This window comes from Sinohyriopsis cumingii, chromosome 16 (assembly GCF_028554795.1).
Source record: "Sinohyriopsis cumingii isolate HCF-2022 chromosome 16, ASM2855479v2, whole genome shotgun sequence".
Classification (NCBI taxonomy): domain Eukaryota; kingdom Metazoa; phylum Mollusca; class Bivalvia; order Unionida; family Unionidae; genus Sinohyriopsis; species Sinohyriopsis cumingii.
Genome location: NC_142976.1, coordinates 25,002,638 through 25,022,918, shown reverse-complemented (window position 1 = coordinate 25,022,918; position 20,281 = coordinate 25,002,638). Strand labels below are relative to the sequence as shown.

The following is a 20,281-nucleotide window of genomic DNA, read 5'->3' as shown; positions in this document are numbered from 1 at the left end:
TAGTAATAGGCAGTAATGCAGCTGTAATTTTGGATGTTCTAACTTCTCATTACTCATTATTTTTAAAAGTAAATTTTTGGGAACTTAATAGAGAAATGGATTTTGAATATGTACAGAATGTTCTACAAAATTTTAGAAAAAAATACATTTTGATGATTCTCTCCTTAACTAACCTTTAATTAAACTGTAGGTGAATGTGAAAGGGTAATTTTTACAAAAGTGAAAATGTCTTTACTAAACGTAGTATATATATATATATATATATATATATATATATATATATATATATATATATATATATATATATATATATATATATAATGTGCATTATTTTCATACCAATAGTTTTTGTAAGGGTTATTTAGTTAATGATATAGTGCATACATTGTTTCATTCATAAAGTTTCAAGGCCGAGATGTACTATAGCATTGATAAACATCACATAAGCCAACAAGGATACAATTTCTTGTTAATGATGGTTGTTGGTTTTCTAAAAAGGCAACTGACCTATTTCCTGATTAACCAGTGTAAATCAGCTGATTTGTTTACTGATAGAGTATTTCAAAATACCAAGAATGATTCATTTAAAACCTTGCATTGCACTCTTGCTACTGCATGTTATAATTCTAAACAAGTGAATTATTACATGGAATTAGACATTCATAGCAGTACTATTGATCTTGGAAGAGTTCTATGAAAGGATTGATTTGTTTATTTAATTATTCATTCATTGAAATTGCAGTGCTCTAACATTCATTTATAATTTGGATATTTGGATATGTAATAGCTGTTTGGAATTACTGAATTTTTAATACAAAGAACATTATTTTGATTGGTTAATCCCTGATAAAATATGCCTGCCCCAGCAACCATATATTGGCCTTGGAGTTGAAACACACACCCCTCAAAAAAACCATCAACATCTCACGTTTTAGAACACAAATTTTGAGAAAGAATGTGAAGATTCATACTGTGTTAAAACAAAACAAAAAAACCCAAATAAATAAACCAAAGACATCATAAAACCATTTTCAGTTTATTCTTCAAAACATGTTGAAATGCAAATTGCTATTATTATATAGCAACACTTAATAAAATGAAAGCTACAACTTTACTGTCAGACAGCATGTACATATATAGTTGATCCAGTGCAAGTCCTAGTATGAAGATACTGAATCACTCCTACTGTGCTTTTGATTAAAAATGAACAAAATAAAACAAAACCAAACATAAGATTCTCTCCACTTAAAAAAACAAACTTTGAAAGGACTCCAAATTTATAACTAAGAACTGCTCTGACAAGTTCACTTTTCCAAACAAATCAACTTTTTTGTCAAGTATGTATTAAATACCAATATTTGAGCCTAGAAATATCACCTACAGCCCACCCACCCCTCCCCTGAATATTGTGAATGGCAGATTATACACCTGCCCTGTATTTAATATTCCTGAATTTTGGCACTAGTAGTGCATGGCTGACTCTGGAGATTACTCATTGGGTCACAGTGACCTAATGGTTTGCAGTCTTAAATTGTGCAGAAAAAATTATTTTATCTTGATCTCCAATATAGAACTCAAAACTGGTCGAGATATACATTCCAAAGATGATTTATATAAGCATAAAATGTTACACACCTTGATCTCAAATTACTCTAAAATGCAGCAGCCAAAAGTGATGGGAAAAAAATAGCAGTGACCTTGACCATAAAGATATAAATCTTAAATGGTTTAGAGTTTCATACCTTATCTTAAATGACTTTAAGGTTAAAGAGAGGAAAGGAAATAATAATGGAAAAAAATATTGAGCCAAGATCTCACCTTGAATATGGAACATCCAATGTAGAAGTCAACACATCTTCTAGTCATGATGCATTAATATATTGAGTTCAATCTGTTAATCCGTAGCAGTTTTAAAGTTATGGAGCAGAAGGAAATGTGCAATGAAAAAAAAAATATATTGAGTCATGGCCTTGACCTTGAAGATGTACCTCCAGTATGGTACACGACACATATTTTAGTGATAATGATACATCCATTATTCTGAAAAAGCTTTCAAAGTGTAAGGAAATTGCAAATGAAAATTTAAAATATTTAGCAGTGAACTTGACCCTGACACCTTATAATGATTATATACAAGTATACAAAGCTTGATTCCTTACTCACAAATGGATTTTAAGTCATTCAGTGAATATAAAATTATAACAAACAGAATCATGGATACTTTTTCTCTTACTTTTCCTCAAAAACAATCACCCAAAAATTAATTTTGAAAACATGGTTGGAAAGATGACGTGTATAAGAGCCTGGCTCATCAAAATTTACCAGGAAAGTAACCGTGGTTTTAGTAAAACTTAATCTAAACAAAAAGATTAGTGTCACAGCAAGAACATTAAAAATCATTAAAAATAAAGTCAATTCCACACCTGATTCTGATGCTGCCAAGGTTTCACCTTCAAGTTTGTTGAAGGATTTGACTGCAATGTCTATTGCTACTAATAATTCATCATTAAAAGATGTTTCTAAAGAACACACTTCCTCGTTATGCACTATAGATAATTGAATGTATCATATAAAAAATGAATGGCTTGCTTCCTGCATCAGTTCAAGCCAATTAACCAAGGATGCTCTTCTTAATCAAAGTCTGATTTTATATTTCTATCACCCCCCCAAAAAAATATAAAATGGATATTGTTTCTGTTTTACATTTCTCACATCTCTCAGAGTTTACCTGTCAGTTTCATCCAGATGTTTTCTCTTAAGGCCTTTCAAGAGCTTGTTGAGAAGTGTACCTTTACCTGTTTAATCCTTGCCTTAAACCTTCGTGGTCTCTCTATACATCCTCAGGTGTCTCTTTAAACTTGCCTAATCTTAGAAAATTGAAAATAAGTCTTGTGAAGAATTTCTGTAAAGGAAAAAAATTGTTCCTCTCCAATGGACAAGCTCTCCCAGAACATTCGAAATGGCTCATATCTCACAGCTCTTTTTCAAGGTTATCCAAGATGCGAGTTAATGCTAACCTCCAGTAGATCAAGATCAGATCTATTAATCTCACAAATGGCTGCTACCGACTCTCTTGATCTCATATGAACAACACTCCATTAAATGACCATTAAGATTCCTTGGTTTCTCCATCCTTTCTCTTCAGAACTTTTTTATCTTTTTCCTGTTTTTAACCTAAATGTTCTCTGACCAGCATTCCGACCTTTCCTAACAAATACATATCCCTCCAACATACATAACATGTTACCTCTCATTTCTCATTTATGTACACCTTCCTTATCTATGATCTCACATAAACTGTGTGTAAATTTATTTTGTAATCTCACATTACAATGATAGGAGCTGTATGCTGAACCATCTATTAAAAGCATGGCTGTCAAATGTGTGACACTGACCCCAAAGTAAAAAAAGTTAAACAAGCATGTTCCAGAATAAACGGTCTTAGCGTCATAATGATTCAAGGAATGTATGAAAATACATCAAGAGGTTTAGGAAATCTATGCAAATGAAACAACTGAACCTAAAACATGAATATAAATTTTCTATGAATGTGACCTTGAACCCACGGTGAAATGGCAAGAGTGCATGTCACCAAAATGTACTGTTTAAAATTCATAATAATTTGTCCCAATTGTGAAGAAAATCCATTATGTGGTTCAGGACATGTATGCAAAAAGAGAAATTTGAACCCAAACCACAATACACATTTTCTTTGACAATGATCTTGACCCTACAGACAAAAAGGTAAACATGCATTCACTGAAAAAAAAATTCTTAAATTTTTTTAATGATTCATCCAAATACAGAAAAAAAAATCTATCATGGTTTCTGAAAAAAAGCAAATGAAAAAACCTTGAACAAATATCTTTACGTTTTCTATAATTGTAACATTGACCTCAAGGACATAGCTAAAAGTGTGTCTTGGAATTAAATGTCTTAATTTTATAATGATATAATGCCAAAATATAAAGAGATTTTATCAAGAAATTTAAGAAATATTAGTAAGTATAAAAAAAACAACAAAAAACCTCATTCTTCAAATGACTGAGATCTTGCCCCAAGTAAAATGTCAAGCAAACACGTAGAATGGTTTTAACTTCTTTCTGATTTATGCCAAATATGATAAAAGTCTATCAGAGGGTTTAGGAAATATATACAAACGAAAAACTGTAAAATCCATACAAAATATTGATGCCAATGAAACTGTTGGAAAAGTGACTGTTGTGTCAGACTTCTTACTAATGAGAACGAAATTCACTTTGGTTGTATTTTTTTAAATTTTTTATTTTCCCCACTTAATTCTTCTACCTCAATGATGAATCTTACTAGCTATTTAAACAGCTCTACACTCTTGCTTCAAGCTCATGTTCTTGCTTCAAGCTATCATCCCTCCTCCTTGCTGCTACCACATCGCTGCAGATCTTTCAAACTTTTTGTTGTTGTTGTAAACATCATTTCTTAGATTACACACCAGCTTGATTTAGAAGCACACAATATCCCTTTACTTTCTCACTGAAAACATCACTGAATCCTTCTCACTACCTGTGGGAATTCATTCACACGCATCCAAGTTATACAATGACTGCTGTCATTTAATCTTCTTTTCTGACTCTCTTCCTTCAGCTGACTTATATGACCTTGTCTCCCAGGATTTAAGTCTCACTTGCTCCTCTCGACTAACTGACAATATTACAGCAGTTCTGTCCCTTGGCATCTCTCTTCCCACATCAGATCTGTTTGCAGATGTCATTAATTCCATCTTAATGAAGCTCTTTCTCCTCAACGAATATTGTGACTTCCTGCATTGGATTTCACCAGGCACCTTTTCCCACACTGAAATTCAGTCTGGTTATTTTGTTTTTAATCAAATCATAATTTATCCTTTTAATGTCTCTCAAATCGATGCAGATACATCTGAGCTCTCAGGCACTGAAATCTCTACACATTCCTCACACCTGAATGCTGCATCCTGTTTGCGGAACATTTTATTCCCCCGTCTCTTCCTATCTCACTCCAGATCTCAAAAACTCTCACTAACGGTGCTCTTCCTCACAACTAAAAATCCGGGGGATCTTTCTCACTTCTGAAATTCACATCATCACGAATATACATCTTTAGATTTACATCTTCACTCTCCTGTTTTTCTTAGATGCTCACACCAAAAATTTCTCTCTGAAGTGAACTGAGGACACAACCTATCCTTCTCGTCTCCTGCCATTCCTTCATTCAATCATTACCTCATCATGTTCTTCCCTCTCACAACTGTTACCTTGATTGCCATTTATCAAACTTCAGTCCACCTGTTACCTCATTAGCCACGTATCACTTGCAATGGTGTTGATATGACGATCCAGATGATGGGGAAACTGGAACAACTTTACAATTTTGCCTCAAATGTAAAGGTGGAACTTAATTCCAAGCCCAATAAGCACAGTCTTTATGAATCACCTAATACACTCTTAGCTTCAACGACCCCCCCCCCCCACACAAGCCCAAGGGAGATGTGTTGATCAGTCTCTGATCAAAAGCAATTCTCAATACATGACTTAGGAGATGACACTGTTTTCTTTTAATCCCTTTTGGAATTTCTATTTAAGGATCTAATATTTTGTGCTCATATATTCTCTACAGCAAAGATAAATACAATGTCAGCTATTATCCCATAATAAAGAAATGTCATTAGTGGCAACTCACATACTTCTTCCTTAATCTGAGTGGATATCTTAACTGATAATGGTTTTCAAAACGATAAACTACAAACTCATAACAATATATGCTCTAAAATCAAGACTTAGCCAAACTGACTTTTCTATTCTTTAAAAATAATATACTCAGCAAATCTAGTCTGAATGATAAAATTCATGTCCTGACAGCCATAACAATCTAATTATATTACAACTTTAGACATAGTTTTTTATTAAAGGAAAAAGCTTAATTGGTCTGGTTCATTTAAGAAAAGATACTGAAAAACTTATTATACAGAAGATCAAAGTGTACAATATCAAGTCCCCTGATGCACATCTTAAGAAGCTTATTTAATTTATGCATGAAAATAGGAAGAAGATTTAAGAAATACGTATTATCATTTAGTGGCAAATCAGTACAATAATTTTTATATGGTACTATTTATAACCCAAGTTCTTTAAATTTTAAATAAAGAATAGCACCAAAAAACTTCAAAAAGTAATAAGCTAAGCTTCAAGATTTATTAGTTACAAAATTGGTTATAAAAGTTTTAGGTACAAGGTTATACTGTGGAATTATGTATTTATGTGCTTAGGCGAAATGCTGCCTAGTTTTCTCATTTTTTTATTAGACTTTAATCACGTAGGATAGAAAAGGAGAATAAATTTAACATAGAAATATTTCAAAGGAAATAACCTTCGTTAACACAAGACAATTCTGTAGACCAACAGTTATCTTATGATGAAGATAAGTCAGACCAGAAATATTTACTCTGATCAGATGATGTTCATCTTATTATCTTTTGGGTTCTGACAATTTCTGTGCTGTGGAATTGATGGGCAACCTGAAATCTAGGTTTGGGCTTCCATACATTTAAATTTGGCAGTGGGCTGTGTGAATATAAAATGAACTGTTTATTACTTTATCCAAACATACCTAACACTTTACAAAAGATAAATTTTGACAATGTACAGAAAAAAACTACAAAATATATCCCAGGTGTTTCTTATTCCAGATCTTGACATCTTTTTGTTTGGAGATAATTCTGAATTTAGGTTTACCAGTTATTTGTCAATGTGACCATCTGTTTAGAAGTTAGCTTTCAATGTGGTCACCAATTTCAACAAGGAACAACTAGACATCATAATTAGTCATTTTGAGAAGAATCATGTCAACAAGACAATCTGTTCAAAAGAAGCAGTGATAGAATTCTCAAGATGGCCAGCACAGTGGACAACAGACTGAGGCCATTTTCATTTAAGACCAACGAGACCTTGGGATGAATGTGTAAAGTTTCACTGTAATCCTCACAAAAGTTTAAGAGAAGTATTGATAAAAAAAAAAGTAATGACAGACAGACAAACAGCAAATTGCATAAGCTCTTACGGTTTTCAACTAGTAGAGCTAAAAATATGAGTGAAACTTTCATGTTGTTGAGAATTTCTGGTTGATCCTATTGTAGAGGAACAAAGATGACAAATATGTTATTGTTTTCCCTATACCACTGACAGTACTATTTCAAAATAGGAACTGAAAAATTTACAATATAAAAAAATGTAAAGACTATATGAAGCCAAATCCCTTTGGTGTTATTCAAAACAATCATGGTGAACAGTTTAGAATTGTTTGGTGCACTATACCAGCATAATTAAAACTATTTAATAGACTCTACACAAATTCTTATTTAGTAACCTCAAAAATGTAAGAAATCTTCTGTTTACCAACAGAATTAGACCAAAAATTGATTCATGTTCTGGTCCAGATTAGGGGTGTTCTATTTACACATACATGGTACCCAGGGTAGGTTTTAAAAATATGAGCCAGAATACTTTAATTTCATAGAGTTCATATTAAAATAATAAGAAAATTCTAAATTGCATCTATGAACCAGTACCCCACTTTAAAAGTGCCTTCCCTGGGTCCCAGGTATGCATTACTGACCAGCCATTAGCCAATCCTAGTTACAAATTTTACAATAAAGCTCTGTACATTGAATTATCTTTAAGATAACTCTGCAGTGGAAATGAAGGACTTATTGACCGACAGTTTATTATGAGATCTAATCTGGTGATTGCATTGTATGCTGATTAAGTGATCCATTTATTTTTTCAGAGCAAAATTGTCCAAAACAACAAAATAAAACTATTAATTCCATCCCCCTCGACTCTGATGACCCCAAGGTCCATATCCCCCTGTGTGTCCTGACCAATCCCCATAACCAGTACTGCTAGTGCTAGTATGGCTGTCCCCCCAACTACCGGAGTAACCTCCCTGAGGTGCCCTTGTGTCTCTTGTCCCTCCAAAGCCTGGACCCATATTTTCATAGCTATCAGAGGCAGAGCTGTTATGTGCACTTGGGGTTGTCTGTCCGCTAAGTACAGCTTGTGCAGCAGCAAGCATTGCTGAACTCAAAACATTCATCCCAATATTATTAAAATTTGCATCCATGCCCCCAATCTCATGCCCAGAATTTCTGGCAGGTGCCCCCCATCCCCCTGATCGGCGATCATGAGGAGGTGGTCCATATGCAGGTCCTCCTCCCCTTCTATCAGCAGCATGGGGGTCCTTTTGTTTAGGGGCTGCATTACTGATATGAACACTATTTCCCTTGATGATATGATCTTCCCCACATAAAGACTGTGCTACATAAGCATCTTGAAATGTGACAAATGCAAATGATCGGAATGGTTTGGGAATGAAGACATCCACAACCTCACCAAATTTGCTGAAATAATCCCTAAGATCATCAGTGGACATATCCTCAGTACATCTGGCTACAAATATCTTCCTGCTCATGGCAGCCTGTGCACCAACGCCTTCCTGTATTTGTAAAAGAAATAAATTAAGAAATAGGGAAATAAATTATTTCCTTTAAATTGTACTTTGTCTATCATTTTAATGCTCTCCTGGACATGATTCAAGCACTACTATTTTTATGTTAAATAAATAATTTTTTCTTTTACATATTACCACATACTCAGGATCCAATACAGAACTGTACCATTTGTGAATCATACAACTTTTTTTTAACTGCCGCCAAAAGGAATAGATGAAATTAATAGACATTTTTCGTATACATAATAAATTGACCTGAATAATGACTATTTTGAAAGATCACACAGCGGAAAACAAGGCAAGTTTTAAGATGTTTCATTCAATATAAGAAATTATCAAGCTATCTAAAACTTCTTGAGGCATGTTCCATTTAAACATACATGGTACCCTAGCAAGACAGTTTTCTCAAAATATATTCCAGTGTATTCTAATTACTCATGGAGTTCATATAAAAATTATACAAAATTATACATTCTATCTAAGGGTGTCTGGTCCAAACTGTAAGTGCATTTCTGGGTCCCAAGTTTATTTTATTGGAACAGACCTGAAGATTTATGTTATAAAAAACCTAGCTGGTGTTAAGTTAATGCAAAGTTGTAAAATCAGGTCATGTTGGCAAAGTTCAGTCTGGCAATTATGGTACAATGTCGGTACATTAATGCCTACTACAAAGGGGAAAGCACAACCCAATTTAGCTACCCACAGAAAGACTAACAGATCTTAGGCTGTTAAGGTTTAAGTTGTAGGGAATAAAATAAAAGCAGAGGCAAAATAAAATGGTGCAATCAATAATTCTGCTTTTAGAAATTTGACAATAATAAGAAATAAAATACATGAAAATAATAAATATTAATGATATTTATGCACATGTCCCCCCAAATTCATTTCACTTTAATTTCATGCCCATGGAAGAAAATTTTATCAGAAAAAAATGACAGGTTGCCTTTGGAGTCTGCCAATATACCTGTAGACCCACCTGTGAGGAAAATTTAATTCCCTTATTGACTGCAGGCATATCTAACAATTTAGAAAATGACAATTGTCATTTTAGTCAAAAATGGAAATACTGAAATCCAAAAATTGGAAGGTGATGATATCCATTCACATTACAAAACTCGTGACACCACAGGCATGGCTGTTAGCAAAATGACTCCATGTTCTGTCAAAACTGACTTGACATAAATAAATCCATAGTGTCCCTCACTTACATTGCTGTTTGGTAGATTAACATCACACCATCTACCATCAATCATATGTCGTTGGGAGAGACATTTGGCTTGAGACTCGGCACTAGCAAATCGGACAAACCCAAAACCTTTGGAAGCTCCAGTCTTGGGATCCCTTTTCACCTGGCAAAATAGAAATCAACACCCAATTTATGCATGCACAATGTGCAGTCAATTGCACCAGCAATGAACTCTGATCTGCCATCACAAAGTAAAACAACAAGCAAGAACATTCTTTTGAAAATCAAACCAAAATGAATTATTAATTATAAAATAAAAGAAAAAGACCTGCCTAGAATAATTTATTTTACAGTCTACAAGACTGCACTGAATTAATCATTTTTTAATGTTTATAAAGGACCAGGATGGTTGATTGTGGAATTAAGAAACCTGATAGATCTAAAGTAATGTTCTTCCTGTTTTAGTTAAATAATATTGTTTACCATTGTGGAACAGGCAGTGTGCAGTACTTTGCACCTTTCATGAGCAAGCTGCTGCTTTTACTTGGAACTGTTTTTCTTAGTACTTTTTACAATTAGATTCTGTTGTTATCAGAATTGTTTTTACATTTTAGGCATGCAAAATATATTGATTCCCTGAAGGAGATAGAACACCATGTTCTGTAAGACAATGCCTCATTCACTCCTGGAGCAAACTCTTATACAGGCATGCGCAACTACAGTCGGCTCCACTTAAATGCATATCGCTTAATTGCATAGATCGCTTAAGTGCATAGTGAACGTATGTTCCCGTTTTTCATTGTAAATATACATGAATTCCGCTTAAATGCATACTCCATTTATATGCATAGCTTGGGTCCGGTCCCGAAGCTATGCATATAAGCGGAGTTGACTGTACTTCCAGGGTGAAGTCTGGATAGCAATTTTTAAAGCCAAAGTGTCAGTGTTGCCATATAAGACCAGGTCACAGGCCGGGTGTGGCCTGCAGGCCACATGTTGCACATGCTTGGTTTAATTGGACTCCTGAAATGACTTGCCAGAAATCTTTTCATACCTGAATTAGATTCAGTTCACCAAACTGTGAAAAATATTTTTTCATGTCATCTTCTGTGCTTCTGTAAGGCAAGCCTAACACAATCAGGTCACTGGTCACTTCACTATCCTTGCGCTTCATCTTGGCAACTGGGTTGTCAACTGCATCATCTCCTTTTCTCTTGGTATCTACTATATTTAAAATAAATGCAAGAAAATCATTAAAAAATCACTGTCTTGTTTGTAATGTTGGTTTAATGGCATCCCTCCCAGTCCTTTTTCTTTTAAAAAATTCAATCTTCTGACCCAGCCAGTCATTTAGGATCTTTCAGGCTTTCTGCTGGTTTTATGGATAAATCTGATGTCTATTCATTTGGGAAAGCAAGAGATATGGCCAATTCAAATCTTTAAATGTAACATGGCCAAAAATACTGGTATACTCAATGCAGAATGTGACAACTCAGCTTGACACCCAGGGCCCCTATTAAGTCTACAATCAAACCCTCCCATATTGTGTTATTTGACTTTCAAATAAAAGTATCATGTAATATGCTCAAAAGAAACCTTGAGACTGAAGACTATATGCTGTGTTTTCATTCTGAAGTTGTTGAAAGATGCTGAAAAATTAATATTCATCCCCTGTTGGGGCTCCATTATTAGGTTCTTTAAACTGTTGAAAATCACCTGCTTAATTATATCAAAAGCTATACACTTTGTTACAAAGAGAAGCATGTAACCTATGAATGTACAACATAGTTCTACTGTCATTGGTTACCATATATACTCGCGTATAAGTCAAATAATTTAGGAAAATAATAGAAGCCTGGAAGAAGGGGTTGTGGGGGGGGGGGGGTTGGCTTATCTGCTGGACAATGTCTAAAGTTGACAGATTTTAGGTCTTTTTGTTGACTGCTGTAATGGCTGTAAATCTTAATACATGAAACAATAATTTTTTTCCATGTCCTAAGACATAGCCATGTAAAAAAGTAATTTTCGGTGACCCGACAATTATTAAACTGTTATATAAAGTACTATAATTGATTTTGTTATTATTTTGCATGTGCATATTTTCTGATTTCTCCAACATGAAGTTAGATAATGGTAAATACAGACTTCAAAATCCACGGGTCGGTTGAGTTTACCAGGGAGACCATGCTGAAATGTACAGTACTTCCACAGTGCAAAGCGTGCATATCGTCATTTAAATCCTTACTTATTCCCAAACATATTAGATGCAGATTTTGCTTTATTCATTGTCTCCACCAAATTGCATTCTTCCAGATAACATTTCAGCTAGTCCTTAATAGCTGCTTCATTTATGTTGAATCACGTGCTCATGAGTTACTCATTTTCAATGATGTAAGCAATCCTACAAATTGAGGTAATACTTTTAAAAAGGTGCGCACGTTTAATTGTACAAGGCATATAGCCATCATAATTTAAATGTTCACGAAGAGTGGTAATAATAGTCTTAAATTCTCATATAGATCTACTAAGACCAACATCAATCAATTTTAGTTTTGCGTTTTAGCTGAACAAACATAACTTTCCACACAAAGGAAAGCTTGATGTTTTGGCGTCTCCTATGTTGATAGTCAATGAATTTGTCTTTCATTTTGCAACAGCAGTACAGGCCAGTTAATCATTAAAACCCTAAAACTGGATTGTGATAAGAGGGAATTTTGACCAGTAACTATACAGGTACATGTATGTAAAAATAATAGCAAAAGATATGCCCTTATTGGGCAGGTAGATTTTAAGTGACATTTTTAAATCCGCTTGCATTGGGTCTGTGTAAATGACAATTCTTTGGTCACTGCAGTCAATTAAAAGATGTGGAGACTGTACAGATAAACCCCGAAATAGTCATTGATTCCATGTCCTTAACCTCTACAGTTAATACAAATGCTTATAGATAAAACCATCTGTCATGGGTTGACTTGAGATGGGCTTACAATTCATCCAAGGGAAGTCGTGCACTCTCCATTGCCTCATGCAACAAAGTTGGATAATCCCCCGACTCTGAGGCTCTTGTGGATGAGGGCTAGACCGTAACAGTAACCCTAACCAAAATTGTCACTCAAAAGATGACATATTAATAATAAACAGGAATAGATGACCATTCATATACTAGTTTGTGCTTCAGTGTCAACTAATCAGGGGAGACTTTACTTATAAAAAGATGCTTTTGACAATGGCCGTTTTATGGTATCATTTCAGCCTATGATGCTGTTGAACCTGCCAATATGCTTTATGTTCCTTGTAACCTTTCAAAATTATTACCAAACTGATTATATCGCATAATTCTAAGCTCTATCACATGAATGACACCTTTTCTTGCCACATCTTTGGTATGTAATTAAGATAATCTGGCATAATTACCAGCTCACTTAGCCATTATATTCTGAACTTGGCTTGAACTGGCTGTTGATGCATTCTTGATGCTGGTTTAGTCTTTGCAGTAGTAATGTCTCATGATCAGCCAGCACAGAGAGTCTACTTACTGGATTATTGCTAATTCTGATAATGGGGTTTCTAGCATGAAGGAAAAGATCCACAAAAAAAGTAATGGAATGGTTCAACACTGAATGGAAGATTTCCTATTTTTAAAGAAATTGTTGATCAAATGGCAAGTCTGCCATGTTGGTAACTTTTGGTTTAGATCTACAGGGAAACAAGTTAGATGGGGTGCTGTCAACTATGGGATTTTATCAAATTCTTTGAGCACTATTACAATTAATTTTCCTGGCTTTAGTAAATGTTGTAATAGTAGCTGTGGTAGTAGTTTGTCTTCTTGTTATTTTCCAGAACATACATGTTATCAGGAAAATTTCAAAAATGAAAACTGCACAAGTTGCTCTTACATTTATATAGTAAACTTGGCACACTACATTTTTTTAGTTTCCTTAACTTTAGAAAAAAATTAACTTAAGGTGGGGGCAGCCTACAATATGATGCTGAGATAAGATTAAATTAAAGTGTTTCTTTAATGAAACAAATACAAATATATTAACAATGAATAAAGTGTTTCTATAGATTCATTTTATTAACTCCTTTAGCCCCAATCCCATCTGTAGGCATAATGAGGATGTACCCTACATTCGAACTCTTACGCATCCAGGTCATTTGAGATACAAAAGTGGGTGGTATTACAATAAAGCATACAGATACAATGATAACAAATGATATGGACATTCTACTTGCATTACAAATGCAGAGTCGAAAACATATCTTTTGAGACCCAATTTGTTTTACACCAAAACTTCGCCCATTGTCGGAATCGAATTCTGTGTCCACATTTTAGACTTTTCAGCCTGTGATCTAAGGCAGAATGGTCCGAACTGCACACAGACAGGTGAACCTTTGCAAAAAATAGTATATGTTGGGGATTGGGAATAAGAACTGGCCAGGAGTTGAAAATGATGGGCCCAATAAGCAAACAAAAAAAAAAATGAAAGAAGAAAACAGTACCAGTATTTGAGCTATTACCCTTCTGCACATGGGCGTGCCAAATAGCCAGTGAAAATTAAGGTTTCTAGCACAACAAGGCATCAGTCTAAGAGAAAAACTCTTAGAAGCAGATGTATTTGGATGTATTCAGAATTAACCTCCAAAATGCGTTCTCCTACTCCCATTACAGGTGAAAATGACAAAAGTCTCCAGGGCTGAAAGAATTAAAGATTCTTAGCATCCTTTTAACTGATTTTGGTATTCGCAGCTTCCATCATATTCCAGCCAAATGAAACATAGGCCAACATAACTTGAAAAACGAGAAAAAAAAGTTGACATATACTTCATTAATGAAATGAATAAAAATATACATGTATTAACATTGAAGAAAGTGTTCAAACAGCTTTCTTTCGTTCAAGGTTCTTATCATCCTTTAACTCATTGCAGTATCGTACATGCCAACCCCTGGCGAGGAAAAAGTGTAAACCAAGTGGACAAAAAGAATAATCCTAGCAGAAAAAGAGTAATCCACATATAACATGATAAAAATTCAATGAGCATATGTACATAATGAATTATTTATCCCTGGATGTTTAACATAAATTACGGGGTCAAGTTTTCGTATATAACACTTTGAGCTTTAAAAAGCAACAGACTCTATATTGCATTTCAAAACACTTTGTACCAGTGGAGACTATGAATATTTTGCACACCAGCAGAGCACTAAGTGCTGGGTTACAGCGCCTGGATCTGAATTCAGTTTTATTTTTGTTAAATATACAGAATAATCTCTCACAATCAGCATTAGAATGGTAAAGAACCAATATTCCTTTCATAACCTGACAAAGAAGAGGAAATTTATATCTTCCAGTTATTGGGTCTTTTAGCTGGGAAATGAAAAAAAAATCAACTCTGTCCGCATGAAGTATATTGTAGGGTAGAGTGCCAATTTGATACTTCAGGAGTTCTCCTTCTAATTTATCAGCAGCCTTTCCTGCAGCATTGTGCATCATATGACAGAGACAACCTGACATGTACAATGATGGAGACATTCAACAAAATACAGAATGCAACTCCTTTATGAATTCCAGTCATCACTGATGCAGTATCATCTGAAAACCCCATACAGTTCTGCCAACTTATATTTATTCAAAGCAAAAAATGTTATCTCAGTGTAATTGACTGTTAATTCTGTTAATGAAAGAAGAGCACTCTGACTTTGCCCTTTTTGTTGTCAAAGTCTCTTACAAAGACTGGTTACAACTTTTTGTTATCATAATCACTACTCCTGTCTGTTGCAATACTAAATGGCCCAATTTTCATGGCTTCTGCAATTTTAAGTGAAGTATTTTCTCCTAAACACCTAACAATATTTGATGATTTTGTTCTTGCACATGCATATTTACTGCAATTTTGGAATCAGGAAACATCCGTTTGAACAAAGGACCAATATATTCTTCTACCGCTAGGGGTAGTCCGTGTTCTATTAAGAAATCTGTACATAATGCCTCTGCATTTACAGAATTTGTGTCCACAGTTTAGTTCTGCTGTAAAACGAAGTTACCTTAGTATTGGAGTTACCAAAACAAGCCAATTCAATGTTTCTTTGTTTTACCATCATGACCAATATTCCACACAGCCTGCAGTGGATGTGAAGCTGCCCTAGAATGGAACGCTGTATTGTGCAATTCATGTGTTCATCTCTGAAATGATATTTCGTCTTTTCCTAATCCATCTGTGAAATTATTTGAAAGACAGTTTTGCTCTAACACACGCATCGAGTAGAATAAATCTGACAAATACCTACAAACTGGTTCTGTACCAGATATGAATAAGAACAAAGAATCTGAGAGCAAAGATTAAAAGTTAGAAAACCAGTCTGTTCTCTCCTAACTAAGCCATACAGTTGTTATAAATAGAAACTGAGGTCAAAAGTTTGAAAGTAGAAACTAGCATTGTGGGACTACTACCACCACCCCATGTCCTACATGTAAGACCATGACACTGAAGTTTATGTTTTGGGCATATGGGTCTTACTGCCTAAATAATGGCGCTGTGTAGCGTGTTTTTATTTTTACTAACATTGTAATGAATGTAACATTTTCAGGAATATCTCATACAACTGGCAGACAATAACGATGTTTTTCTACAAAGTCATGTTTTAATCAGACTTTACTTACTCTGATGTCTTTTCTTTAAGAAATTTAAATTCTCACACAAGAAATGGACCTGTTTTCAAGTTTCCTAAGCTTACATTAAGTTTACTAGAATGCATGGAAGCTGGGAATGCCGAAATCGTGTTAAGTTAAATATTTCTTTAATGAAATGAATAAAAAATATATTAATATTGAAGAAAGGGTTTAGCCAGCTTCATTTTGTTCTAGTTTCTTATCATCCTTTTAACCGATTTCAGTATTCCTGGCTTCCATTGCATTCCAGCCAACTGAAATGCAGACCAATGGAACTTCAAAACATGTCCATTTGTTTGTGGGAATTTGAATTTTGTATGAAAAAGACATCAGAGTAAGTAAAGCCAGACAAAAACATTTTAATTTGTAAAACAGCGCTGATATGGGCTGCCAAGTGTGTGAGATATTCCTGAAAATTTGTCTTGTCGTTCCGATGTTAAACGACATCGGAATACACTATACAGCGCCGTTATTTGGGCAGTAAGACCCAGACGTCCCAAACATAAATATCACCGTCGAGGTCTTAATGTAGGACTACCCCCACCCCCATCCACTGACCGATTCGAGGTCCTGTGATGGGGGTACGTGGGGCAGCTCAGTACGAGTCTATTTTTTTAAAATGTAAATCCATTTTTTAAATACATTTACCCTTTGGGAAAACAACAACATAAGTGGTAGGGCCCCACTGTCCATCTTCTGGAGGGTGTACTTTTCCATCAGCGAGTCGCACACCGCGCATGCCTCCACTTGAACTACGATATTTGAGACCACAAGCCCCTGGAAATTGGGCTGACAGAGAGGATATCAGTAGTGTGCCATCTTCCTCACATGGAATTTCAATGGACTCTTCGTTCTCATCTTCGGTAACGCTTACAAACTGGGGCATTTCAGGAAAAATACAGAAACAGTACGATTACAACATGTACCACATCAATACTTCCGGCTAGTTTACTTTTCATTCAGATTGGTAGTGGTCCGTACTAAAATTAATACATTATATTGACAAATCGAAAATCAAACAGTATACCAGACCAGCTTATTTGGGGTTCTCATATAAGTTTCTCGATACCATTTGCGCATGCTAATATTTGCTAATCCAGTCAATATCCCCCCCCCCCCCCCCCGCACGCTAACTCATTATGAACCTTTAATATTTTTAGCTTTTTCCATTGAGGACTCGTAGTACTAATTCAGTTCCCATAGTAAACCTATGCAAACACCATGATATTGAAATTCAATAATTTTAAATCTCTAACTGCTCATGATCAAACCTATATTTATCAGCACAGATGGTGTTATTTAAATCTCCTTTTCTGTAATAACACATACACCAAAGAGTCAGGTGCTAATTTCAGTAATGGGTGTTCCAAACTCAAGACTATTAAAGGACTGAAATTCCATCCGTAAAACAATGTATTTTTCCCCGTTACAACTAGGATAAGCCCTCAAAAGATTATTTTTTCTCCCCTACAAAATAACTTTCAATATCACATTTCATAATGGGATCAAATGGTTCCCATCTTTCCATACAATTAGAACTGTACCCTATATATGTTTCTACTCCCCACTACAATGATTTTAAAAAAGAAAAGCAGCAGGATATACAAAATGCACAATTTATAAATTGATGAATGAAATGACTAAGTTGTGTGCATTTTTTCTATCATTGATGTTTTTTGTTTTATCCATTACACACACACACACACACACACACACACACACACACACACACGACGAGTGATATATAAACTATACAGCGCACATACTATCCATATATTTTATTTATATCATATACAAAGACACATAATGGCGTTTCCAACGGAGTTAAGATTAACTGCATGAAACTACTGAAGTAGTGAGTGAACACTTTACACTCCTATCCAACGTATCCGCTACAACATGTATAGTTCTATACCTATTGTGGCTATTCTCAGATTGTGCAAATTTTTAAGTTGCCTTTCTGTTATTTGGCTTCTATTTTCGTTCATATTGATTAAATAAGTATCAGAATAAGTAGAGATAGAAGAGCATAACAAACACAGCAGGACTAGCTTCCTGAAAAATGAAGGCTCAGCATTCAGTCACTTGTTGAAACGAGTGTTGAAGAAAGACTAAGCTAAATGACGAATCAACAAGAGGTAATAGCACCATCTAGATTTATTTACAATTGATCCAAGTCATTATTATGCTTTAATTAACATTGCTACCGACCAGAAGATTCTTTTTATCCTCTATTTTTCTCTTTCCTTTTTCCACTGGTCGGTTTTCTTATAATTTATAGGTCCAAAGACACCGTCGCATGGCAAAGACTAAAATCCGATATGTTGGGGTGGGTGGGTCGTGGGTATTAGCCTGCAGCTTGTGACGATGGTCCAGCGGAAGAGATATGTTACAAGACTAATCTCGGGTTTATATAAACACGCAAAAATCAATCCAGAGCTTAACAATGGGTTTATTGTGTATGAGTTTATGTAGAATGTAATATATAAATCTGTCACGTTTGCTCAGCCCAGTTAGTAAATCGTGTATAAATTTAGGTATTAATATTACAAGCCATGTTTGATGTCTGAACATGCCGCAGGCTAGATTTAATCTCTTATGCAAGGTTACCGTGACCATGGAGATGACCCGGCAGATCGAGCGACTTCCCACATATGTGTTACAAAGATCAGAGGAACCGCAAGAGACCGGCGCATGTTCTAAATCCGTCCCCAAGTGGACAGACAGCGAGAAGGACATATTCCGCTAAGTTTGATTGGATCGAATCAAAGATACATCTAATCGGAATGGAGATGGAGGGTGTGGTAACAATTGTGATCCGAATTATGACTTCTAACTAGCAAGCGAAAATTTAACCTCGCCTAGGAAGATTGATGAGCAATATAGGGTTACTCCGAGAGAGCCACTCGTAATTTGGTGGTAAAATTTAGAGAGGAGATTCTAAGGAAAGACAAAGCTTCGTAAAGGTCAGCAAGTTATTTGTTCGATTTTGCAGAATATTACGGCATTGTAATTTTAATTATGTGTAGTATGTGTACTCAATTAACAAGATCGTTAGTTCGTAGAAATACCTTTGTAGTGTTTAATTTACACGCGTATTTGAGAAACGAGCTTGAGTATTATGTAGATAATTATGTAGATTGTTAACTTGTGGTCAGAAATAATTTTGTAATTCGCTCTTAGATTACTTCATAGTAAACTAGTGTATTTATTCATGTGATATATTAGATTTTACACATGCTTGAATTGTGAATTTGGAAAATGGTTGAAGTGTGTGAGATTAGTTATTATGGATGTATGGATATATCAGATCATGGATATTTGCATATTTGTGTACTTTGTATGAGAAGTAATTGTTACCTTGTTTTTATTATGAAGTTGTTTTACCATACACTCGTATGTGAATGAATGGGTGACCGAAGAAATTTTTATAGCCGTTATCTGATGATCGGCTGGGTGTGGTGTGAGATGAGAGGACTAAGGAAAATATTGTACCATTTTTGAGTTATCACAGGAGGCTTTTTGGGGGACAGAACTTCTGGTTCAGTTAAGTCCCGAGTCTCTAAGAGGAGAGACGTTAGTAACACTAGCTAAGCAGTCGGAGTCGACAAGTCTAGTCGGTACAGAGTCGAGGAGCAGGCCGAAAAGGAGTCGAGGAGGAGAAAGTGGAGAAGAAGGATGAGTATCGAGGAGTCGGTGGAGAGAAGGAATTTCGAGAAAGTCGAGAGGGAGAGGAGAAGGAATTTGAGTGGTTTTTTTTTTTTTTTGTTTTTTTTGTTACAAGACATGTGGCTAGTTTGTATATCTATCTCGGCCTAAATGACCACAACCATCATGCAACCGCTGTAGAGGCTCCTCACGGTGAGACTTGGGGAGTACCAACGGCAATTGTTCATGGTCATCA

The 20,281-nt window shown here is 35.1% G+C and overlaps 1 protein-coding gene across 2 annotated transcripts; it reads right to left on the bottom strand.

The window, feature by feature from the left end:
* Positions 1–1,020: 1,020 nt before the first annotated feature.
* On the bottom strand, positions 1,021–17,330 carry LOC149780088 (TAR DNA-binding protein 43-like). Of its 2 annotated transcripts, none has more exons than XM_089936851.1 (4): positions 17,026–17,330; positions 10,761–10,930; positions 9,729–9,869; positions 1,021–8,505 (listed from the first exon to the last, which is right to left on the bottom strand). In XM_089936851.1, exons 1-4 carry the CDS (start codon positions 17,261–17,263, stop codon positions 7,831–7,833), a joined length of 1,224 nt encoding a protein of 407 aa, XP_089792977.1. In that variant the 5' UTR covers positions 17,264–17,330; the 3' UTR covers positions 1,021–7,830. The 2 variants fall into 2 exon arrangements, with proteins under 2 accessions (XP_089792977.1, XP_089792978.1); XM_089936852.1 differs by having other exon boundaries at positions 10,761–10,927.
* Between the last annotated feature and the right edge of the window lie 2,951 nt (positions 17,331–20,281).